The sequence below is a fragment of the Petaurus breviceps genome, unplaced genomic scaffold, assembly GCF_028583685.1.
Source record: "Petaurus breviceps papuanus isolate PSGF00001 unplaced genomic scaffold, PetGlider_PUasm1.0 188, whole genome shotgun sequence".
Taxonomy (NCBI): Eukaryota; Metazoa; Chordata; class Mammalia; order Diprotodontia; family Petauridae; genus Petaurus; species Petaurus breviceps.
The window spans coordinates 22,960,676-22,985,561 of NW_027185804.1; the positions used below are offsets into that span (position 1 = coordinate 22,960,676).

At 36.7% G+C, this 24,886-nt stretch overlaps 1 protein-coding gene across 8 annotated transcripts in view; it reads left to right on the forward strand.

Moving 5' to 3' along the window:
* The window catches only part of HIPK3 (homeodomain interacting protein kinase 3), a 168,603-nt gene that overhangs the window by 138,075 nt on the left and 5,642 nt on the right, over positions 1–24,886 (forward strand). For 3 of the 8 annotated variants that reach the window (XM_069091372.1, XM_069091373.1, XM_069091375.1), the window contains 14 exons: positions 4,816–4,935; positions 5,939–6,025; positions 7,011–7,195; positions 8,736–8,895; positions 9,220–9,319; positions 17,277–17,372; positions 19,135–19,256; positions 19,480–19,607; positions 19,695–19,856; positions 20,004–20,066; positions 20,357–20,650; positions 21,545–21,685; positions 23,186–23,421; positions 23,703–23,830. In XM_069091372.1, coding sequence (XP_068947473.1) covers positions 4,816–4,935; positions 5,939–6,025; positions 7,011–7,195; positions 8,736–8,895; positions 9,220–9,319; positions 17,277–17,372; positions 19,135–19,256; positions 19,480–19,607; positions 19,695–19,856; positions 20,004–20,066; positions 20,357–20,650; positions 21,545–21,685; positions 23,186–23,421; positions 23,703–23,830 — 2,022 coding nt within the window. The remainder of the gene's footprint in view (positions 1–4,815; positions 4,936–5,938; positions 6,026–7,010; positions 7,196–8,735; positions 8,896–9,219; positions 9,320–17,276; positions 17,373–19,134; positions 19,257–19,479; positions 19,608–19,694; positions 19,857–20,003; positions 20,067–20,356; positions 20,651–21,544; positions 21,686–23,185; positions 23,422–23,702; positions 23,831–24,886) is intronic. The other 5 variants (XM_069091374.1, XM_069091376.1, XM_069091377.1 and 2 more) reach the window with 5 other exon arrangements.

The following is a 24,886-nucleotide window of genomic DNA, read 5'->3' on the forward strand; positions in this document are numbered from 1 at the left end:
CCCTTTCCCTTTCCCTTTCCCTTTCCCTTTCCCTTTCCCTTTCCCTTCCCCTTTCCCTTCCCCTTCCCCTTTCCCTTTCCCTTCCCCTTTCCCTTCCCCTTTCCCTTTCCCTTTCCCTTTCCCTTTCCCTTTCCCTTTCCCTTTCCCTTTCCCTTCCCCTTCCCCTTTCCCTTTCCCTTCCCCTTCCCCTTCCCCTTTCCCTATCCCTCTCCTCTGCTCCCCTGTCCTTGTCCTTGTCCTTTTTGTATTGTCACTTTTGAATCTAAACATATTGGTTCACATCTGAACTAGTTTTATTGAGCTGATGTGTGTGTCACTTTCAATTATAGATAGAGTTTTAAAGCAGTCCCAACTCAAAACCCTACTCTGAACCTTCTGTCAGGAGAGTTTGGGTTCAATTTCTGCCTCTAGCACTTTAATTAGGGGGCCATGAGCAAGTCACTTAACCAATCTGAACTTTGTTTCCTCATTCCTAGTATCTAAACCCAGGTATTCTGACTCTAAATTCTCTTTTCTTTCTACTGTGCCACATTTGTGGGTGGCAGTAGCACAGCGTGGTTTAAAAAGTAGTCCTATAACACTTACTCTTTCTTAGCCTCAGATGGCCTGGTGTCTCCAGGTTTTTTTCTGCCACAGTTGTAAACAATAGCAAGCACTCTCTTGGATTTGGAATCCAGGTAGAGTTAGCTATATTTGGTGTATGAAATGAGACTTTTTTCTTCTTTATTTTGTTTTTACTTGTAAGAATGATAGAATCATAGATCTATTCTCTTCCCCATCCTGACTTTTCTATTTCTGTCAAAGGTATCACCATCTTCCCATTCCTTGAGTATTAAATTTGACTCCTCATTCTCTGTTACATTTCATAGCTAGTCAGTTGCCAAATCTGGACATTTTTACTCCAAAATATCTCTTGCATCTGACTTTTTCTCTCCATTCATAAAGCTACCACCTTAGCTTAGACCTTCTTCACTTCTTGCCTATACTATTGCAATGACCTCCTAATTGATCTCCATTCCTCAAGTCTCTCACCACTCCAGTTCATTCTATACAGAATTGTCACAATGATTTCTCCCAAATGCATCTCTGACCATTTGATTTTTCTACTCAGTCCAGTGTAGTCACTTCCTGTTGTTTCTAGGATAAACTATAAACTGTTCTTTTTAGCCTTTCAATCCCTGTGCAGCCCAGCCCAGACTTAACTTTGCAGCCTTGTTTGATATCACTCCTTCTTTTGCACTCTCTGACCCAGCCCAGCCAAACTGGCTTTCTCTTTGTTCCTCACACATGACATCCCCATTTCCTTTTTCCATGCCTTTGCAACATCCATCTGATTCTTCTGTTTCTAATCCCTAGGTCCAAGCAAAACAAATCTAATACTTTTTATGCGACAGCCTTTCTTATGCTTGAAGCTGCAACTGTCATGTGTCTTACCTACCTACTTTTCATTTCCAAGCTAAACACCCCAGGTTCCTTCAGTTGATGTATATATCATATGATATTGAGGCCCTTTGCCATCTTATTTATTTTTTTGTTTTATCAACATCCTTTTTAAAATGTCATACTCCTTCTCCCCAATGCCCACCCCTACTTTCTGATGTGGTCTGACAAGGAGAAAGTGAAGCAGGACTATGACATCTTTTGCTCTGTATGCTAAGCTTCTCTTAATGTAGTCTTTAACACTGAATTTGATTTTTTTTTTGGTTACCCCGTCATACTGTTGACTTATTGATTGTTATTCACTAACTCTTGCTTTCCAGATTTTTTTCTGAAGATTTATTACTCTGGTCAGGTCATCTTTTACATTTAAAGTTTATTTTTTAAACTTTAAAGTTTAAGACTTTACATTTGTACCTACTAAATATCACTTTATTAGATAACAGTCTATCATTCCAACCTATTAAGATATTTTTGGATCCTTATTCTCTCATCTACCATCTTCGTTAAGACCACTGCAGCTAACTTGGTGTCTTATGCAAATTGGACAAGCATGAGCTTGTTATCTTTGCTTTCACTCAAGTAGAATTTCAATCTGATTGATTCCTCTTGATCCTTGAATATTTTTCACTAGATTTATGCAACCAAATTTACTTATGATTCTATAACAAAATGTAATCCAAAAAAAAGTTTTGCACAGATTCTTGGAAGATAATGGAAAAGGTTTAAATAATAGTGTAATTAGATTTGTTTCACATAGTGTCACTAATGAAATTCTTCCAACATTTGATTGGGCTGGACAGACAATCACACTGTTTCAGTGGTGTTGTACAAACTTAATGCTTCTATTTATAGTACTTGTTCCGAGATTACAAATAACACAAGAAATACCTGTGTATAATTTAAAAGTAACTGAGCAACTGACTCATAGTGAAATGATCAAAACCAAGATACCGGTTGCTATGGCAACAGCATTATTTTTAAAAAGTACTTTGAAAGACTTAAGAAGTCTGATCAGTGCATTGACCAGCCATTGTTCCAGAGGGCTGATGAGAAGCAACATGCTACCTACTTCCAGACGAGTTATTGACTCAGGATGCTCGATAAGATGCGTTTCCAGGCACTTCCATTGTGGATTGATTAACTATGTATATTTGTTACAAGGGCTTTCTTTTTCTTTTTTCCTTTTTAATCTGGGAGTGGCTGGGTGACAGACTGGGGCAAGGGACAGGGTACCTTAAAAGCAAGAAAAAGCAAGACTCATAAATTTAAAAAAAATGCACAGATGAACTATAGGCAGGCTAGAAAGAATCATAGGTAATATGAACAGCTTTGAAAGTTACTTGTGAAATTTATTTGTTTTAAAATAAAAACAAGCTATATATAGTAGTGGTTACACTTTAATGAACCGTTCTCTTTTTCTTTTTATATATGGAAATGCTTATTTTATTTGGTTTTAACTTCAAAATTTTAAAAAATTTAGACAATAAAAACAAGTAGTGCCTTTTATTAGAAGCATATACTTAGTAAATATTGGTATTTTGACCCATTAAATTTCTGATGGAATTTAAAATATTGTCTAGACTGGTCTAAGCTTAAATTGAAGAGAAAGTAATATCCTTTCCAAAAGTTTTTGGCCTGTTTTTAATCATTTCAAGGAAAAAAGTTTATATATCTTTTCAGTACCAGGTAATAATGTTGAAGATAATTTATATTATTTCCTGTTATTCAACTCAAAAGTGTATACTGCTTTTTGTCTAGGCCCAAATGTATAAAGGTGAAAAAGAAAAAGTCTTTGCCCTCAAGGTACTTTACTAGGTGAACAGAAATCATGTAAATAGAAGAGGGAAGGAAGAGAGATAATAATAACTCAACGGCTTAGAAAAAGTTTTTCTGTTTTGTTATAAAGGAATTATTAATAAAAGCAACTCCATTGGGGTGGCTAGGTGGTGCAGTGAATAGAGCACCAGCCCTGGAGTCAGTAGGACCTGGTTCCATTCTGACCTCAGACACTTTACCTTTACTTAGCCGTGTGACCTTGGGCAAGTCACAACCCCAATTGCCCTGCTTTTCCCCCTCCAAAAAGTTAAAAAAAAAAAGCAACTCCAGTGACAGGAAATAATTTAGCATCTAATCTAACTTTATTAGTTTTTATTTTAAATTTTTATTTTTTTTTGCTTTTTGGAGGGGGAAGGCAGGGCAGTTGAGGTTAAGTGACTTGCCCAAGGTCACACGGCTAGTAAGTGTTAAGTGTCTCAGGTCAGATTTGAACTCAGGTCCTCCCGACTCCAAGGCTAGTGTGCTATTCACTGTGCCACCTAGATACCCCCTTTATTAGTTTTTTATTGCATTTTTAGCATTATTCAGAGAGTAAATATAAATACGGTAATGATAATTTCAAAGAATTTGCATGGTACAAAAAGAAATAAGTCAAAAAAGATGTGATGTATTAAGTCAGTATGACCACAGTGAATTCTCTTCAACAGGGTTGTGTGTACAATAGATGTATTTGTTTTCTGTTTTTCTGGTAGTGAATTTCTAGAGGACGAGGCTTGTCCCAGAGTCCCTCAGCAGGTTAGTGGCACAGTGAAGACTAGGTTCTCATTGAGTTCTCATGATCTTGACCAGTACTTTTTCAATATCTTATTCATTGAAGGCAGTCAGGGGGCAGTCAGTCACACAGTACCCTCATTTTACCAGATATTTCATTAAAGAGAGAAATTACAGCTGAGCTGAATTTCATACATTTGTTTTTTTTCTGCTTCTAAATAGTAATCGTTCTTCAAGTCTGAGTAGCATTTAACCTTTACATTTTCCTCTTTTTGTTTGACTACATCTTTGTAGTCAACAAGATTTGTAGTCTTGGAGGTCATCTTTTTAGCTTTTCTCCCCTAACCATTCTCCCTCCAATCTCAATCCAATCATTTGCCGAGTCATACCCAACCTACGTCCACATATTTTTACTTCCAATTGTCTTCTCAGAATTTGTTGTTCTATAGTGGTTTCTTGATAGATCAGTTTTAAATAGGTATTTTTATATACTACAGAGTGTATCCTGTGTTCTCAAAGGCTATGCTAGCGGAATGTTAGCACTGAAAGGTCCCACCAGACTGGAAGGTCTTAGATAGAAGCCCAAAGACTTGCCCTAGTTTTGTTGTTTGAACATTATCCTAGGGTAAACTCAAGAAGGCTCACTGCTAAGATGGCAGAGAGTGATAAATTATTTGGCCACAGCAGCTCTTAAACATTTGCTAAATTGTATAGGGATCATGATTTGTTGGTAGAAGGGAATACCCACAGAAGGAATTGTGAGATCACAAGCCATGAAGCAAGATTCAAAATTGAACCTTTATTAAGCAATTTTTGTTTGTTTTTCAGATTCGTTATATTTCACAGACTCAAGGTTTACCGGGAGAGCAGTTGTTAAATGTGGGGACAAAATCTACAAGATTCTTTTGTAGAGAAACAGATATTTCACATTCTGGTTGGAGATTAAAGGTAATGAATAAAAATCTTGAGAAAATTCTTTGTTTAAACTTGCCTTTGCTCCTCCTGTACTTTTTCCCCATTTTCAATCTGTTCCAATTTAAGAAGCCTTCTCAGTTTAACTCAGCCTATTCTATTTCTCTCCCTCCTTTCCTTCTCTTTCTCCTTACACCTTTTCTCTTTTTCTGATTTAAGTTTTTTTTCTTTCTGTAAAGGTTTTTTTTTTTTTTTGGAGGGCAATTGGGATTAGGTAACTTGCCCAAGGTGACATGGCTAGTTTTTTTGTGTGGGTGTTAAGTGTCTGAGGCCAGAACCAAACTCAGGTCCTCCTGCCTCCGGGGCTGGTGCTTTACTTAATGCGCCACCTAGCCGCCCCTAAAGGTTGTTTTATAGTTGTACTCACATTTGTCCAGGCTGTGCCTTGGCAAAATGACTTTCAAGTATTTTATGCTATTTTGTAGTTAATTTAAATGGAATTTTTTTCCTTTCCTCTTGGTTTTTTAAAATTTCAGTTTTCTTCTCAGGTCTGAATTATCTCTCTTCTCTCTCCCCTTTTGTCATCCACTAAAAATCAGCCCATTCTCCAATATGATAACAGAATCACTCGTGTTTTTCCCTTTGGTGCACTTTTATAATTTTGTATTTATAATTTCTTTTGATTATATGCTTTTCTTATAAAAATTTTAATGTTTGAGAGTGAGAGACAGAGATTGGATCTGCAATTGTGTGTATGTATACATATAACTCATGTAACCCTTGTTCTTGTGAAGCCAGTTCATGTTTTATAAGAATCGCTGACTTTAAGAATTGCTCATTCTTAATCTTTGTGTTTACGTAGTTCTTTAGCATTCGAAAGTTTTCTCCCCATTCATTCTACTTTAATTTTCATATTATGCATTATTGCTAATTACTATATGCTATTTTAAATTTCCACTGCCTTAGTATACTTAAAATATTTTAATATTTATGCCTTAAGAAAAAGAAATAAAACTGTTGTTTTTATTTATTGAATAAGACTCTTGAAGAGCATGAGGCAGAGACAGGAATGAAGTCTAAAGAAGCCAGAAAGTATATTTTCAACAGTTTGGATGACATAGTGCATGTGAGTACCATAATCTCTGCCAGCCTTATGTATTTAAAATGATGGTCTTGAAATTCCCAATGTGGCAAAATACAGTAATCATTCTTTTAGTTTGAATTTGAAGTCCTTGGTAGCTTTGAATAAATTTTCCCACCATAATTGATCCAAATCTAATTGGTTTTTATCACCTTAAAAAATTAAGTTGCAACTTTGCTTGTCAAACTTAAAAGTTAGATACTCTGTTTAAAGTTACTTTCTTTTGTTCTTTCTTACATTGCTGTGTGAAAAAAAAAAGTACTCATTTAGTTAATAATTAATTTTGTTACCTGCTCTTCTGGGTCGGACTCAGGCCAGTCCCCTGGTAGTTTAGGCTCCATATTGAAACAAAATGAGACATTCATATTTCATTCAAGAGTTAACAAAGTGAGATTTACTTAGTCATGGCAGGAAAGGGATGTTCAATAAGGAGAAGTATTGAGAACTCCTTGAGTTGATTCAGCTGAACAAAGTTCCTGTCACAGTCCACCAGCCAAGCGTCTGAGAGCCCCTCCAGTTCCTTCAGGCTGCTTTGTATTCAGGAAGTAAGGACATGATCAGAAAGGAACCGCCTGAGCCCTTGGTCCCTGGAACGAACCAACTCTTGAGAAAGGTCTCAATACCTTTTAAGGAAAAACTAACCTGACCTGCCTGGGGGTGGGTGAGGTGGGGGTCAGGGGTGTGGGGGATGTGGAGAGGTAGGATATTGCTCTGAAGCACCTGGCATGAATCCTTGGTGGCACTGGAATAGACTTTATGCCCCTTAGTTTCAAGGTACCATTATGCCTTGTGTTCTGTGCCATTTTTAAAAACCTTCATGATATTTGTGGGTCCTTTTTTCCTCTGTGGTTCAGAATGTAGCTATATTTTGATTGTAAAAATTTTCAACATATGAGACTTCCTTCCATTTCTTATTCTAGTATAAATGTATTTTCTCTTTGTTTTTTTATTTGAAATTCTGGTTTTTCAGGTGAACACAGTGATGGATTTAGAAGGAATTGATCTTTTGGCAGAGAAAGCTGATAGAAGAGAATTTGTTAGTCTGTTGAAGAAAATGTTGCTGATTGATGCTGATTTGAGAATCACTCCAGTTGAAACATTGAACCATCCTTTTGTTAACATGAAACATCTTCTAGATTTCCCTCATAGCAACCAGTATGTTCTATGCAAATATATTTTTGCTTTATTTTTGGGAAAAAATGTGACATTTTCCTAGAAAATCAAAATAGTCATCTATTCTAAACTCCACATTTGTTGAATAACAATCTCTCTGAACCTTAATTTAAGTACTTATGTAAGTGTAGTGGATAGAACTCTGAGTTTTGTGATTTAAAAAAACTCTGGTATCTGATTCTGGCTCTTGCTACTAATTTAGTTGTGTGATATTTAGTGTATCACTTATCTCATGTTCCTCATTTGTGAGTTGAAGGTATAGGTTAGGTGTCAGCAATTTTGTATTTAAAAAAGTGAAAACCATTCTTTGTTCTCAGGCCATCCCAAACAGATGGTAGGCTAGATTTGGTCCTCAGACCATCATTTGCCAACCCTAGGATTAGATGATGTCCAGGGATCCTTCTAGCTCTATGATCCTGTCATTTGTCTAAGATACATGTAATTAGAGCCAAAATTACATACACATATATACATGCATATATGCATGTCTTCATATGTGTGTGTTTGTGTTTTCATTTTTGTTACATAACAAGAATAGAATATTGACATTTTTATGACAAGGGATGCTGGTTGATGATTTTGCCTATGGAGTTTTCTGGGTGCTAGTGACACCAATTTGTGTCAGGTCCTCCTGGTCCTTTTCCCTCACCTTGACCCTCCCTAATGAGGGAGCTGGAAGTATGGAAAGGCATGAAGATGCACAGAATGGGACCATATGGAATAACTGTGCCTTTAAAGTGGTATGACCATAGTATTCATCTGCTACGATAAAAAAAAGAGTGGGGAAATGAGCTGAAGATAGGCAGCCCAGATGAAAAATTCCATAAAATGTCAGAGTCTTTTGCATTTTAGAGCTTCGGGATGACTGGAGGGATGGCGGAGGGAGGGGGAAGGTTCATTTTAGGCTACTGATTTCATTGTTGTGGGTTTCTCCTTATGAGGAAATCCCCCTCTACAAATGAACATCTTCAGCTTAGTTGCTTGAGGCACTGAGACATTATGTGACTTGCCCAGGATTGTACATATCCATATGTTTCAGAAATGGGATTGGAAGCCAGGTTTTCCTGAATCTAAGGCCTGGCCCTATCCACTACCAGATACTACCTTTCTTTATTGAGAAACTTTAAAATAGTAAGATACCCACATACATCAGACAGTTGTCTCAGACAGATAGGTCTAGAAATTCAGGAACAATTCTTTTTCTAGGGAAACTTGAATATTGGATGCAAAATAGTTATTACTACTATTTTACTATCTTCAAAAAGAGTACAGTAATAAAATTGCTTTTATTGACTTTTAAAATCTTCTATTTTTTTCCAATGAATGTTTTTTTGTATTTGTTTTGGAAATTAACCAGTATTCCTTGTACTGTCTTACTGGGCTTCTCTTTGCATGTGAGCTTTCTACTTTTTTTCTTATTCTTTTGAGAGCTTCTTATGTATCATTATATGTTTATTTTTAAATACTGTGCACTCAATTATACTTATATAAGTATATATACTTATACTTTTCTATTTTACAGTGTAAAATCTTGTTTTCATATTATGGATGTTTGCAAATCTCACTCAAACTCATATGACACAAATAATCGCAATAAAACCTCACTTATGAGACCAGTTGCCTCAGGCAGTGCTGCTAATCTGACTGCAAATTTCACCAAAATAGGCACATTAAGAAGTCAGGTAAGAATATATATTTAAGAATTTGTATTTGTGTCCTTTTTAAGTTACTCAAATTTAGATTTAGGAATATATAGAAATTTCATGCCTTTATTCTCTTAAAGCACTTCCCACTGCTCCCAATTTTTTTTCTAGTTCATTTAGAATCTAACCTTCTGACTTTGGGTTTTATCAACCTCTGTTATGTTCACTACTGGGTATATTTTGTCAGTCCATAAGAATTGCACTTTTGGGAAATAGTATGATTTTTAAAAAAATTGTATGTGGAAATTTGGAGACTGTGGAAACATTGATCTGAACAAAGCCATTTCACTGTGAATATTTCAGGCATTAACCACATCTGCCCATTCAGTTATGCACCATGGAGTACCTGTGCAGACTGGGACTGCCCAGCAGACATTGATTATCTGCCCACCAGCAATTCAAGGTATTGTTCTCTTAACTGGTGTTTCTGGTTTTGGCCTATGCTTATATTCCATAATTTCTAGGTGTAGTTGTCTTTTTAAATTTTGTTTTCTGTTTTTTGTAGCTTCTGGGTTCTAGTGCTCAGTTATTTGACCCTGAAGCTACATTTATAGTTGCCATTAACCAAATATGCCACATCTTCAGTATGTTCTGAAGAATCTGGTGCCACAAATAGTGTGCTTGTATAGAAATTAGTGGTCTGGAAGAGTTTGCAGGTAGTTTGGCAGAGTTATATGCTGCTTGAAAGCCATGTGTTTTCTGAGAATCATTGCTTTAGGTTTTCAGATTTGTGTATGGTGTCATTTATTGATACTAGCCAGCAGAATCCTACCTCATCCTACCACTCTCTGTAGTGTAGGGTTTCTTGAAGGCCCAGCAAACGACTCTGTTTTTGTTTTCCAAGGATTTAGCCTAGCTAATTTTGCAGAGGATTATTTCCAGATTGGTTGCAAGATGATTAATTTTCAGCCTGAGCACCTCTAGAAGATTACCTATTAATTTTTAGGGAGCCTTAAATTTTGCATTAAGTACTCATAGATGACCTGTGCTCTTGAATTTTAGTGAGAAGGAGGTTTTGTCCATGTAGTTTCTTAGTAATGGAAAAAATAATTTGACAAGTTTTTTTTTAATTGAATAATTTTTTTCATGGTCCTTCATTTATATTTAAAATCTGATTGACTAAACTAAAATCAAAACACAAGACTCCTGACTCCTGGTTCACTGTGGATCTCTTTAAATTGTTCATTGGTGACATCAGAAAACTTGAAGATTATATGAAAAGGGGTTCCCAGGATGTCTCTACTGTTCTCAACTCCTCCCCTTTTGGTAGAGTTCTTTCAGACTATTTTATTATATTTTAAAGTAATATAAAAGCAGTATCTAGTATGATATAGAGAAAAGAACAGTGAACCAAGAGTCAGGAGTCTTGTGTTTTGATTTTAGTTTTGCTCCAAAAGAATGCCTGTCTAAAATTAGCAAGTTAGACTGACTGAATAATCTCCAAGATCCCTAGTTATAGAAGTCTGTGATTCTGGGAAGAAGTATAAGGATGGGAACTTATATGGGGAGTGGAATTCCAGGTGAGGGAACTCGTAGGCTGGCCCCTCATCTGTACCTTGTAGGCTAGAGAATTAAATAGCTCACTTGAGAAGTCAAGTGACTTATTCAGCTTCAGTCATATAGCCAGTAGGCATTTGAAATAGTACTTCAGAATGGATCTTCTTGGCTCTTGAGTCAAGAGCTATCCTTGGGTTGCTTGCTATCCTGTGGGTCCTACTGCCTCTTGTCTATGAAACACTTGTACAGAGTCCAACTTAAAACCTCTTTGAATCGTGTTATCCTTAGCATATGCAATTGTTTTCTTGAGATACCACCAAAAGGCACAAAACTCACGTATGCCAATGTTTGTGTGGAAAAGCATTTTCCATTTAAAATTTTCAGTCAAGAAATGGGTTAGTGTTTTTTAAAGTGTCTGGCAAAGTACTTTTTAACTTTTAAGGTGGTTTATAAGTGATAAAAGGTAGGTCACAATTGCTTAATGTGGGTGTCAGAGAAAGGGCAGGGATTTTACCTGATATTAATCAGACTGTTCATAGGTTAAAATGGTGCACAACTACTCTTTTGAATTAGAAGGGATGACAGAACTTAACAGACAGGTTGTAGGGGTAAAAGGTTTGTAAGGACATCTGGACTAATATGCTCTTTCCCAACAAGGGGAAATGACTTCTGAACCCACTGGCATTTGAAGGATAGATAATAACAGCCAGCATTATTTGATTATCTAGAACTTCATAATATGTGTAAAGTTTTGCTCACTTTAAAGCATTTTATAAAATGTTAAATGTGGTTATCATTAGATAGAAATGACTTTCTCCTTTTTGGGTAAGTGGTGTAAACATTTGAGGTTGACCACTGAAGAAAGCAGGAGTAGTTAGGTCACAGTTGCACTCCCTCAGCAAACATTTATTCAGTGCCTACTAGCTGCCAAACCTGGTGCTAATAAGTGCTGAGGATACAGAGAGATGAAAAAAAAAAAAAAAAGGCCCTGCCCTCACCAGGAATGTACACACTAATTGGAGGAAACAAAATGTAAATAATTTGGTTATATACACACATATATACAGCAGGATTAGAAGGTAATTCTGAATTTGTCCTTTGGGAATTTTATGAACTCTCCCATTCCCCTTGAACCTGAATTGTTCTTATATTCCATAGCATAGTCAGTTCAGCAAGTATTTAACAAATGCCCACTATGTGCCAAGCACTCAGAATCAAAACAGCCCCTGCCATCAAAGAGCTGGAAGAAGGAGCAGGCGCAAACACAAGTACAGAGTAATTTTGAGGCTGGGGGAGTTGTAGCAATGCAATGAAAAGAACCAGCAAAGGCCTCTCTGAGGTAGGGGCTCCTGAAATTAGCTTTCATGTGATTCAGGGATTCCAAAGGAGTTGTGGGGTGGATGTGGGAGGGGCAGGGGTCCAGGTGCCTATTTAAAGGCACAGAGGAAGAAGAGAGATAGTGTTATGTCCAGAGAGGAGTAAGGAGGCCAACTTAGCTCCAAATAGAGGGAGTAAGGGGGAGATAAGTCTGCAAAAACAGATAAGAGCCAGCTTCTAGCAGAGGTTTCCAAAGTGGGAGACACCACCTCTGGGGGGTGGGGGGGGTTGCTGGAACTATTCAGGGAGGCGATAGTAGCCTTAGGTGCAATTGGGGGAAATTCAATAAAAGTAAGGGGCTGGTAGAAGCATAAGAAGAGAAGAAAAATTTGAAAAACCATTTATATGTGTTTTATCTATTGTGTAAAAGAGTCATAGTGATTACATTTTTTTCCCAAATAAACACAAAGTGAAAGTTATAACCCATCAGTGGTCACATCTGCCTACACATCTTAACAAGAAAGTATTGGCAGGTGAGCATGTTGCACCTTGTTGGGAAGTACAGCATGCATCAGCAGGAATATGTGTGTGTAATGACTTGTTTATAATATGATGCAGCATTTTGTCATCAAAATTTTAATGCAGGAAAAAGCCCACAAATTTATAATAAATTACTAAATTTAAGATGTGTCATTTAAAAAAAAATTATTTTTTTGAAATGATACACATTTCAAAAACAACAGACTGTTAAAGGTTTAAGGTAGATTTCCAGGGCGGGGGGGGGGGGGCACAGGGTATTTTTTTTTTTTAAAGGAAGCAGTAGGCCATATAAGTTTGGTCATCTCTAAGGGGTTCTAAATGACAAGCAGAAGACTGTATTGTATCTTAGAGGCTGTAGGGAACCCAAAGCAGAGGTGACAACGTCAGGCATGGGTTTTCAGAATATCAGTTTAGTTGTTGGAATAGAGGTTGGAGTGGAGAAAGAAAGGGACAGCATGAAGCTAATGAGATCGAATGGAAAGAGTACTGACTCGGGGGTCCGAAGACCTGAGTTTCCACTAGCACCTCTGACAATACCTGGGAGACCCTGGGCAGGACCTAGAACCTCTCCTCCTTAGTTTTCTTCTCTGTAAAAGAAGAGGGTTGGATTTGGTGACTTCTGAGATTGCTTTCAGCTCCAGATAGAGGTTCCTGTGGCCTCAGGCAACTCACTTAACTTTCCCGGGCCTCATTTGTATCATCTTGAAGCTTTCAACAACTATGTGAAAAGAAATTCTAAATCACTAATAATTAGATAAATACAAATTAAAGTAACTAAGATGTTCTACCTCATGCCCATCAGATGGGCAAAGTTGACAAAAAAAGAAAATAACAGATAATGTTGGGGAAGCTGGACAACAGGCATATTGATGCACTGTTGGTAGACATGTGAATTGGTCCAGCTGTTCTGGAAAGCAATGTGGAATCATGCTTAGAATTATTCAAGTGTGTATACCCTCTCAGTGATAGTACTACTGGACTTATACACCAGAGAGATCAAAGAAAGAGGAAAAGGAGCCATATGTACAAAAATACGTATAATCTTCTTTCTTGTAGTGGCAAAGAACTGGAAACCAAGGCAGGGAGGGGGCTGCCTATTGATTTGAGAAATGGCTTAAACAAATCATGGTGTGAATTGTATGGAAAGAAATGGCGAAAGAAACATGAGAAAACATATTAATTAATACATAGTAAAGTGAGCAAAACCAGGAAAATAGTTTTTAAACAGTGATAACAAAAACATCATAAAGACAACTTGGAAAAACTTGATAACCCTTATCAATGCAGTGACCAATCCTGACCCTAGAGGAATGAACATGAAACATTCTAGTTAACCTTTTAATATAGAGGTTAAGGTCTCAAAGCAGAATGAGAGAAACTTTTGGACATAACCATTGTGAGAATTTGTTTTGATCAGCTCTGCGTGTGTGTGTTACAAAGGCTTCCCCCCCCCCCCTTTTTGGAGGGCAATTGGGGTTAAGTGACTTGCCCAAAGTCACATGGCTAGTAAGTGTGTCAAGTGTCTGAGGCCAGATTTGAACTCTGGTCCTCCTGACTCCAAGGCCGGTGCTCTATTCACAAGGCTTTTTTCTCTAAGGGGGTGGGGTGGAAAGGAGGAAAAAAAATTGTTAAATGAAAAAAATAAAAGTTAAGGAACTAAAATGACTATATTGGACTAGCAAGCTTCTAAGGTTCTTTCTTGCTCAAGATCTGTGAGTAGACCTTAGCAGGAAGTTCAGTTTCAAGCCTGGCAATACCATTTGCTAGAGATGTTGGGCCTCAAATTTGAAGGGAAAGGTGACTCTGGGAAAGAGAAAGAGACATTTGGAAGAGATGTTATAGAAGTAGATTTGAGAATACTTGGCAACTGACAAGACATGGGGTAAGTGAAAAGTCAGGGATAACTCCAAGCTTAAGAATTTATGTGACAAGAAGATTGGGAGTCTCTGAGTAGAAATAGGGAAGTGTGGAAATTGGTTAGGTTTTGATGAACAGATAATGAGATGTTTAGTTAATGACATAATTGATTCTTCAGTATTGACTATTAAGTTAGATATGAGGAGAGGATTCTGGGAAGATGGTGGAGTAGGTCAGAAAATTCCTAGCTCTCAAGATTTCCCCCCATAAAAAAGATGAAATAGCATCTCAGGGCGCATATTGAGGCGTAAAAATAAATGAGTAGGGGCAGGACAGTGGCCCTCCTGGGACAATTGGAGAAGATTTGAAGAAAAGTCCCAGGCTGAGGTTTAGGCCTTGTGAAGAGTAAACACATCCAGGCTAGGTCTTAGGTCTGCTTAAACAACAAGTGGAAAGCCCTGGGGTTAGCTGGGTTGGGAGACTGCTTCAGAGGCCGCAAGAACTTTTACCCCTGGACAGTGAGGGTTGTTGGGCATCTGAGCCGGGGAAAATCAAGGGAACTTCTGCTGACAAGGAACCCCAGATCCAGCTATGCTTCGTAGACACAGGTGGGGCAAGACAAAGCACACACCACTGCCTGTAGGCACGAATAGGAGACTGGACATCTTGATTCCTGTTCCAGGCCAGAGGGGAGAATTGAAGGAGGTTCTGAGGCCAGAGGCATCACCCTCCCATACCCCAGGACTAGAGGTGATTATAAAAACTAAGCTACTACAAATAAAAGAAATTCACAGGCAACGGAGAAAGAGTCCAACTATAGAGAGTTACTATGGGAATAGAGAACACTAGGGTTCATCATCAGAGGAGGATGCTGAAGCAAATAAACCCTCCTCTGCCCCAAAGAGTAATGTCAAATGGTCACCTCAAAAAGAAATCATAGAACTTTAAAAAGACTTTAAAAATCAAATGATAGAGATTGAGGAAAAACTTAAAAATCCGAGGAAAATAAGATTATGAAAAGAAAGTCTCAACCAATTAGAAAAGGAGATCCAAAGTCTTAAGGAAGAAAACAGCTCCTTAAAAAATCAGAATTGGACAAGGCAAAGCCTACCAAGTTATAAGAGATGAATAAATGAATGAATGAATGAATATCAAGATTGAAAATGTAGAGTAGAATGTGAAACATCTCATAAGAAAAACTGATCTGGAGAACGGATCAAGAAGAGAAAACACAAAAATAATAGACTACCTGAAAGCTGTGATCAAAAAAAGAATCTTAATGCAATAACATAAGAAATAATCAAAGAAAATTGTCCTGAAGCATTACAAGAGGGGAAAGTAGAAATAGAAAAAATCCACTGATCACCACCTGAAAGAGATCCTAGAAGAACAACCCATGGAAATATTTTAGTCCAATTCTGAAACCTCCAGCTCAAGGATAAAATATTATGAGCAACAAGGAAAAAATGTCACAATTATATATGATGGTGTCACAATTAGAATTACATAAGACCTAGCAGTGGTAACCCTGAAAGACCGCACGTCTTGGAATACTATATCAAAGAGCAAAAGAACTGGGGTTCTGTCCCAAAATATCATACCCAGCAAAGCTAAGCATAATCCTCAATGGGAAAAAAAAAGGATATTTAAGGAAACCAAACCGACCTGAACTTAATAGAAGATTTGACATACAAGAGCCAAGAGAAACATAAGGTACACACAAAAGACCAATTACAAGGGACTCAGTAAGGACAGATTTTTTTTACCTTTTATGTATGTAAAATGTAAAACGCATATCTAAGGTTGTTACTAGTAATTGGGTACATCGTAAGAAAGATTGGGGTAGATCTGAGTATGATATGACTTCAATAAGTAAAACCATTTAGGAACAGCTAAAAAGAGTCATTATTCTATACAAATGAGGCACTAGAGGAAGAACAGACAGAGGAATTAGATGGAGGAAAATGCTATTAGTTCTGGAACCCTATTCTAATTGGGCATGGGTTCAAGAGGGAGCAATACATATATATCTAAAAGTATAAAAGGCTTCTAAATTCAGAAAGAAATAAAATGCTAAGAGGATAAGGGAAGGCTCTCTAGAGGGGGAGGGGGAGGCAATAAGCTAAAGGGGTATAGAAGGATTTTTAGATTTTTGGGAATAAGAGGATAAGGGAGAGATCTTTGGGGGGGTAGGTTAAGTGGAGGGCAAGGTAGTGGATAGAAGTAGAGGAATTAGGAATGATAGGAAATGAGATACAAACATAAAAACAAAGATCAGAAGAAGTAGAATTTGTTAGGGAAAGTGTGTGTGTGTGTGTGTACACACACACATTTATGTATGTGTATATATATGTGTGTTTGTGGGTGTATCTATGTGTAAATATATCTGTGCTTAATTGTAGCCTTCTGGGTGGGCGAGGAGGGGGCAAAGAACAAGGTAAAGTGTACAGCAAAGAATAAAAGAAAACTAATAAGAAAGCAAAGAAAAGATGGACAGCTCTCAGCACATTCATTATATAGGCTTTCTTGAAATGGAAATTGATTGCTATATATTTTGAATCCTCATGTTCTGCTGTGCATATAATATGCTGTTTTTTTCTTATTTTGTGTTTAAGTTTCAATATTTGTTTCTAATATGTTTCTTTTTTCTTTTCGTATTGTGTTTTTAAGTTTCAGTAATTAAAAAAAGTAGTTAGATGTGAAACTGAGGAATATATTATTACTTAGTGACAAATGGCATTTAGCATCTTTCTCAACAATCTTATCTGAATTCAGGGCATGTTCCTTGTACAAATTTTTACAGTTGATGAAAAGTAACATGAATTAGTACATGTGAGCTATTTAAATGCATGATAGCAAAGTACTCTTCTTTATTTTACCATAGTGCTGATTATACTTTTAAAGTATTTATTAAAGCGAACCTGATTAACCAGTAGTAAGGATTTTAGCTAACCTAATAGATTTGTAGCAAATTGAAATCTTGCCCATTGCTAGAAAGTCAGACTTCATAGTGGCCTTGACAAAAGAAGACTTTTGTGGGTAATAAATTTTGGAGTTTAGGTTTTGATGATTTTGGTATGGTGGGTTTGAGAATAATTGGCTTTGCCAAATTACTCTTATCAAAGTGAATTCTGCTTTTTTCTCTGAAGAAATTATTCATTGCTGCAATGTACCTACAGTGCCTGGGTGTGCTTATATTCCCTTTCTTGGAGAATTTGCTGATCAAGACATGCTTTTTGGAAGGGGTAAGAAGATCAGTAAAAATCTATAGCTTTTTCTTGAAATAATTCACACCTACTTATGAGATACTTACAGAATCCTTAGTAGTTATACAGAGGCAAAATATTCTCCAGCCATAATACATAGGACTCTGTGAAGAAAATACACAAGGGAACATGATGTTAATGTGCTTCTTGGGATTATCATTTGTGATTTCTCTGTGCAATAAAACTTACAAGATTACACTTTAACCAAAAAGAAAAACACATTTTGACTGTCTTGGCTGTCCAGACTATCCAGAAAATCACAAGATAAGTTGCTTCCAGGGATTGGTTGTATTTGAAATGTGCTTGCTAGTCCATATGGAAAGTAACTTATGTGATGGACTGGAGGTCTAGAGAAGTGTTTGTTCTAGTTTATTATCTTGTGCAGTCTTAGGAAATGTAACTAAAGGTCTCTTATAGCTATAAATTGGAGATCATATTACTTATTTGTCACGCAAAATTGTTTTGATGCTTAATATTTACAAAATGATTTGCTGTGTTTAAGACATTAACAATAATCTTTTGTGGATTAATTTTAGTGTCTTTATTTGGATCTTTGATTCTTGGATATCATGCATGCACCTATTCGCTGAAGAAATTTGTTTTGTTTCCTAAGAGAAAATCCCTTTTCATTACTGTCTGATGTGTAATCTATTGGTGTCTTACATACTTTTTGTTTTAAACTCTATTTACTTTGTACTCTAGCTTGCTAGTAACCTAGCCCCACCTCCTTTTGATTAGAGAAGAGGTGTGACACTTTTATTACTGGCCTCTTGATGTTTCTTCTTTTCTTAGGATTAGGGCATATTGCCAACAATTCCAGTTTTATGTGAGAAACAGAAAAAGTTATTTCTTGTTTTCCTGCTATCTTTCAAATGTCTTGAAGGAAACTTTTGTTAGAGATAGTCTTCAGGAGGAAGAAGAAAATAGGGTAGGCACACAATCAGGCAGGATCCTTTGAGTATTCTGTTATGCCACATATATCCTACTTTTTCCCAAATGCTTTCCTGTTCACATTACATTAAATTAAAAAACAAACAGGAATGTTGTATAAGACATTACCAAGAAGGTCCTGATGTCACAATTTTAATGGTAAAATAGTAAGAAAATGCAGCTAAATATATCATCTATTTTTGAAAGAAAAGTGTTTGGTGTTGGGTCATTGAGGCAATTAGGAAAATCTTCTTTTCACTTGGTAGCCAGATGAATGTGGAAAGTAAAATTAAACTGTAATGCTTCAGTATTTTAAGAGTTCCATGATCTTAACTGGTGTGGGTACTCCCTGTGCTAGTAGAGATCATAACCATTAATCTCATCCTGTTGATTCTTCTCCATGTTTTCTGCAGTTGAGCCTGGGGAGATCTATCCTTCTTAAGGCTCTTAAAATAAAGGCGGGGGAGGGGGGGCCAGGGAGGGAAGGAGCAGCAGACTTAATAGCTAACTTTCAGTGGAAATAGTAAACTTTTGAGGGTTGAAAATGAAATTCTTTTTTGCAGTATATATTTTTAACATAGAGATGAATCAGCTTGAAAAAGAAACTGGAAATCAAGTGCTTGAATAAGTGGACACCTCTTTTCTAACAAATTGCTTTGTCAATGGTATGCAAAGCTTGTGTGCAGAGAACTTAACTATGGTGGTTATTAATCCTATCAAATTGAATTTAGTTGGTATTTTTAAAATGCTTTCATTTTTTTCATTGTAGTTCTTATGAGCATAAGTCTTATGAAGATTTTCTTTTTTATAGGTATTCCTACAAATCCTGCTAAAGCTGGTGGTTATTCCTTAAGGGTAGATAATGCGGTTCCACTGGTCACTCAGGCCCCAGCCATTCAGCCATTACAGATCCGGCCGGGTGTTCTTTCTCAGGTTGGTCAGTTTAGCATTTTAAACTTAACTTTCCTTCCTTTTCTTATGAATCTCCATCTACTAGGCTAGCCCTATGACTCTGAAAACTTGTGGAAGCTACTGTTTATGGTGATTGAATACTTTTGTAAATGACTGGATTCTGACATAGCTACTAGTTTTTTTCTTAAGTTGTTAAGTTTGTGTAAAGGATTACTTGTTGCTTCATGAATGGTTATTTATTCAGCAGACTTGGTCTAATCGAACCCAGCAGATCCTGGTACCCCCCTGGCAACAAGTAACACCTGTAGGCCCTTCTACTGTAGCACTGACTTCTGAGACTGTGGCAGGTCCACAAAGGCTTGGAGACTGGGGGTAAGTTAAAAAGGAGAGATTTTAGAAAAACTTTCAAAATTGATTTTCCTTCAGAAATTATTTAATATTTCTAAAATTTCTCCCCAGGAAAATGATTTCACACAGCAATCATTATAACTCAGTGATCCCTCAACCTCTTCTAGCCAATCAGATAACTCTTTCAGCCCCTCAGCCAATCAGTGTGGGCATTGCACATGTTGTCTGGCCTCAGCCTGCTTCTACAAAGAAAAATAAACTCTGTCAGAACAGGTTGGTATTTAGTATTGTTGTGTAGGTGGTTTAATAATTTGGGGAATAAATTTTGCATGTGCACAAAAGGACCACTTGTGTTGTATTAGAAATAATCTTGTTTGTTTAAAAACAAACACTAAGCTAGCTCCCTTCTTAATTTCTCAGAGGTATTTTGGTAAAACTAATGGAATGGGAGCCAGGAAGAGAGGAAATAAATGCTTTCACTTGGTAAGATTGCTTTTATTGCACTTTTGATCTGTTATTTGCCTATGACATTAGTAACTTAGAGCATTAAAATATATCTACAGAAATGGCCTTTTGATTTGGGCATGAGTATATTTTACCATGTTAATGGTAATTATGTTAATAATGATTATGTTTTATACTTGTGTGAAGACTTAAGCTCTGTATGTGAATGTATACCATATGCATGATCCTATATTTTGTTTATTAAGGTATCTTAAAATGTCTATTAAATGAGTCTCTATAGAAATGAATAATGATTAATTTTTTTACAGGAGTAATTCTTTGCAGAATACCAATATCCCCAGTTCGGCATTTATTTCTCCAAAGATAATAAATATGAAAGCAGTTGAGCGAGTTAGTTGCACAGAAACACAGGACAATCATAACTTAGAAGAAGAAAAAAATGGTTGCAAAGCATCACTAAGGGAGGACCCTGATTCGTCAACTTCCGACAAGCAGCGGGAGGCTATCCTCATTACAGACACCCCGAGTCCTGTAGTGAGTGTGATCACTATTAGTAGTGACACTGATGAGGAAGACGCAGCGCAAAGTCATTCAGTTAGAAAGTAAGTGTCCTAAAAAGAGTAGTATTACTGTTGTTCTTCAAGATGTTCCTTAAGGAGAACGGTGCCCTCTTTTGTAGGGGGAAAAGCTAATCATTTTGTTTCAGTGATATTCCTTGTCTGTCAGGGTCTTTGAAGTAGATGCAGAAAAACTGTTACTTGTGGACCTCTGACTCTGCTTATCCTTCCCAAATTCAGATTCCATTGTTTTAGGACTAATGAAAAAGTTAATTGTAAAGTTAGTCTGTTCCCTTGAACTTCCTTTAGTGAAAGTCTAGACCTGTGATTTTGTTGATGAAGGGATGTCCTAGTGAGAAACTACTTCTGTCCATACCCATCAGCAGCTTTGCTGCAGTTTATAGTTAGGGGGTTTCCTGGGGCACTAGAGGATAAGCGACTTGCCCAGGGTCACACAGCCAGCATGTGTTGCCTGCAGGATTTGAATCCAGTTCTTCATGACTGAGGCAGTACTCTGTCCACTATACCATAATGCTCCTCTGCTGTTTTAAGAATGTTAGAAATTTTTCACAGGAAAGGACTGGGTCCTATAAAATGGAAAGACAGGGCGGCCAGGTGGCTCAATGAGTAAGAGCACCGGCTCCAGTGTCGGGATGACCTGGGGATCGAATCTGGGCTCAGATACTTAGCACCACACCCAGAAATAACTGGCCGTGTAACTTTGAGCAAGTTACTTAACCCCAATTGCTTATAAACAAAAAAAAAAAATGGAAAGACAGTAGAAAGCATTTAATAGAATAAATGCAGCAGTTTCTAGGTCCTTCAAAGATCACTTTCCTTGGGTGACTGTCTATATTTTCAACTGTTTTCAACTGTGTAATGGGAATAAAGAGTCTTTACTCTCAGTCTCTTTGACCTATGTTCTCTCTTCTGTTTCAGCTGTAAAGGTAGTTTAGATTGTGAAGCTTGTCAGAGCACTTTGAATATTGATCGGATGTGTTCGTTAAGCAGCCCCGATAGCACCTTAAGCACCAGTTCCTCTGACCAGTCCAGCCCATCTCCTGGCAAGAGACTGAACAGGTAAAGAAAACTCAGCAGACAGACTGCACTTAGGTCATGCCCCTTAAAAATAAATTGTAGTAAAAATCCTGAGACTTGGGAAGTGCAAGGAATGCTGGGTCTGAATATGTCCTCATGGTGGACCACTGGCAGGAAAGGATTCTGCAGCAAACTGGCTTTCTTTTATTGTATTGACAACTTCTCTCAAATAAACTGGATTAGACAGCATTTTTAAAAAATCTGCTTAGTGGTGGGAATTTCTTAATTGTTTTAGAAGAGTGAGAAATAAAAGTTCTGCTAAATGCCACATGATTTTTGAAAGCACAGGGAAGCCCAATTAGCAGGTTTTATTTCATATGACATGTTTACCATAAGAATAAAATGTATGCCAAACTATGTAGGATAAAACTGAAAAAGAAGTACTTTCTTTGTAAGCTAAAGATAATCATTACCCCATTGTCTCATAGGAAAGGCTTTGAATTGCTTTATTTCCTAGCTTTGGTGATTGATTGGCATTGCTCTGTGAATATTCTTATGCTTGGGCCTCTTAAACAGACCCATATTTTTAATGCTTCATTGATTCAACAAATACTGCATACTGTAGATAGCATCAGTGAGCCTTTCCTTATCTAACCTAGTAACCTAGTAACCAGAGTAACCTAGCTAACTCTGAAAACTGTTCAGAAACTTAAGTAAAATAAATTGACTTCAGCTTGAAGCAACTAATGAATTTTTTAGTGGCAGCTAAATTCAAATTTCAGTCTTATTTTTGTGTATTTGTTGTTTTTTCTCAATACCCAATTAGAAGATGTATTTATTAAGTGTATACCTAGTCTATGTGCTAGGTTACTATGTACTGTGTACTAGGTTACTATGTACACTGTTAGTTCTAACAGTTACAAAGATGTATCAAGGGTTCCTCACTTTAAACTAGATTATAATCTATATAGGGACACAAGGGAGTATCCATATAAATTATATGTACTGCCCTGTGTGATGTACTATAGTAATTGGTAATGTAATGGTACAATATAATAATTGGTACATATGGTGAGTACTATAGGAGTTCAGAAAAGGGAGAAACCATCCCGGATAGACAAAACAGTATCTATGGATGTGATTATTTGGGTTATAACTGATTCTTTAAAAAAAAAAAATCCATTCTAATTTTAACTCATTAGTTATCTATCTTCCCATAATATCTATTGGTATCCTTGAAGGCATAGCTCACATAGCCCATGAAACCTTTGGGATATTATGGAAAGGCAAAGAATTGAGGATGGTAATCTTTTTAAGGGAGGAATAATGTGGAGAATTAGACATTCAAATGATTCAACTGTTTGATAAAAATCTGCTGTAGAAATAAAGAAATTGACTACATAATGAACATGAAAATCTGTATCATATCCTGAATAACCTGTTTGGGATTTAGTGTTCTAATGAGCGCCTAGATTTCATATAGGCTATGTTTATTACTAATTTTAGAGAAAATATTTTCATAAAAATGCCTTTTTTTTTTAGTATGTCAGATGATGAACAGGAGAGTGGCTGTGATACCGTGGATGGCTCCCCAACCTCAGACTCTTCAGGACATGACAGTCCATTTGTAGATAGCAGCTTTGTAGAAGACTCCCCTCAAATTACAGAGTCAATAGCAGCTGTTGACACAGAAACCAAACCAGCTGTCTGTACTGTGGTGGTACCTCCAGTGACACTAGAAAATAGACTTGATTCAGATGAGCATATGGCAAATACAGGTAAATTAGGCTCTTTTCTCTCCCTGACCCTTCTCCTTGTCCTTTTTGAAGGGACTAAAATTTTCCTTTCTGAAAGAAATATCTTGTTGCTGATGTATTTTTCTTTCCACTAGTTTCCTATGCCATTGTAAGGTCTGGAAAATTATGCCCATAAAAACCTTTTTCTTTCTTAATTTTAAGATTTTGGGTAACTATGCAGAATACCAAGAAATCTAAAGGCCATTCAGATTTTTCTTAGAGAAGGAAATGTTCCAACTCTGCAATATTTTCTTGATTGCTAGATTCCATATGTCAGCCATTAGGAAAAGGTCGATCTGCTCCTGGAAGATTAAACCAGCCTTCTACTATGAGTAACCGTCAGCAAAAACTGACAACAGCATCCCAGCAGCAACATTTGAATTTCAGTCAGGTGTGTTTATTCATGAACTCTTTTGTTGTTATTGGGTTTCTAATTCATCAACTATGTCTCACTTTGTAAAAAGACCCTAGAAATGTGTGGTGCATTGATAAATTTTTTTCTCACCCTTTTCCTTATCTTAAGTAAGTTGGAAAATGAAATTAAGGATCCTTAGATTATGAATACTTCTATAAAAAGTTCTAATCTTTAGATTGTCAGATTATTTTATTCTCTCATTTTTTGTTTTAAGTGCTTTGGTCTTAATATTCTCATTCACTTCGTATAGGTTACATTAATGGTAGTTAGATCATTCTTCTATGTTTTATTACTTGTTACTTAATTACTTATGTTACTTAATTACTGTGTTTAACTTGTCCTCATGTTTAAACATTTTAAAAAATAATAAAATTATGTATAAAAAAGGGGTTTTTTTTTTCTTTGTGGTTTGATGGAAGGACCACTGGGTTTGGAGTGTGAGCTCTTAGGAAAGAATCTCAGCTCTTCTTACTACCTCTGTGACTTTGGTCACACTTGACAATTATTCCAGATATTAATTAATACAGATAATAATAATAATATACAGATAATAATAATACAGATAATTAATACAGATATTAAGCACCTACTATATGGCAGGAATTTTTCTGGGCAATGGGGATATAAGACAAAGAAAAAACAGACTCTACTGTCATTGAGTTCTTAGGGAAGACAAGAAGTATACATAAAAGCTGCATTCCCATAACCTACGTATAAAGTGAATAAATACAAATATATACAGAGTGGTTAAAGATAAAGTGATGTGGGAGGGAGTGAAGTAACAGCTGGGCGGATCAGGAAGGGCTCATGCAGAAGATGATGCCTGAGCTATCAGGGAGGAAGTGGAGGTAAGGAGGAGGGCCCTTGCAGGCATAGAGGGTCAGCCAGTACAAAGGCTTTGAAGATGACACCTGGGGTGAGAAACAGATGATCACAGAATTAGGGGAAGTAATGTTTTGGTCTTAATATTCTCATTCACTTCGTATAGGTTACATTAATGGTAGTTAGATCATTCTTCTATGTTTTATTACT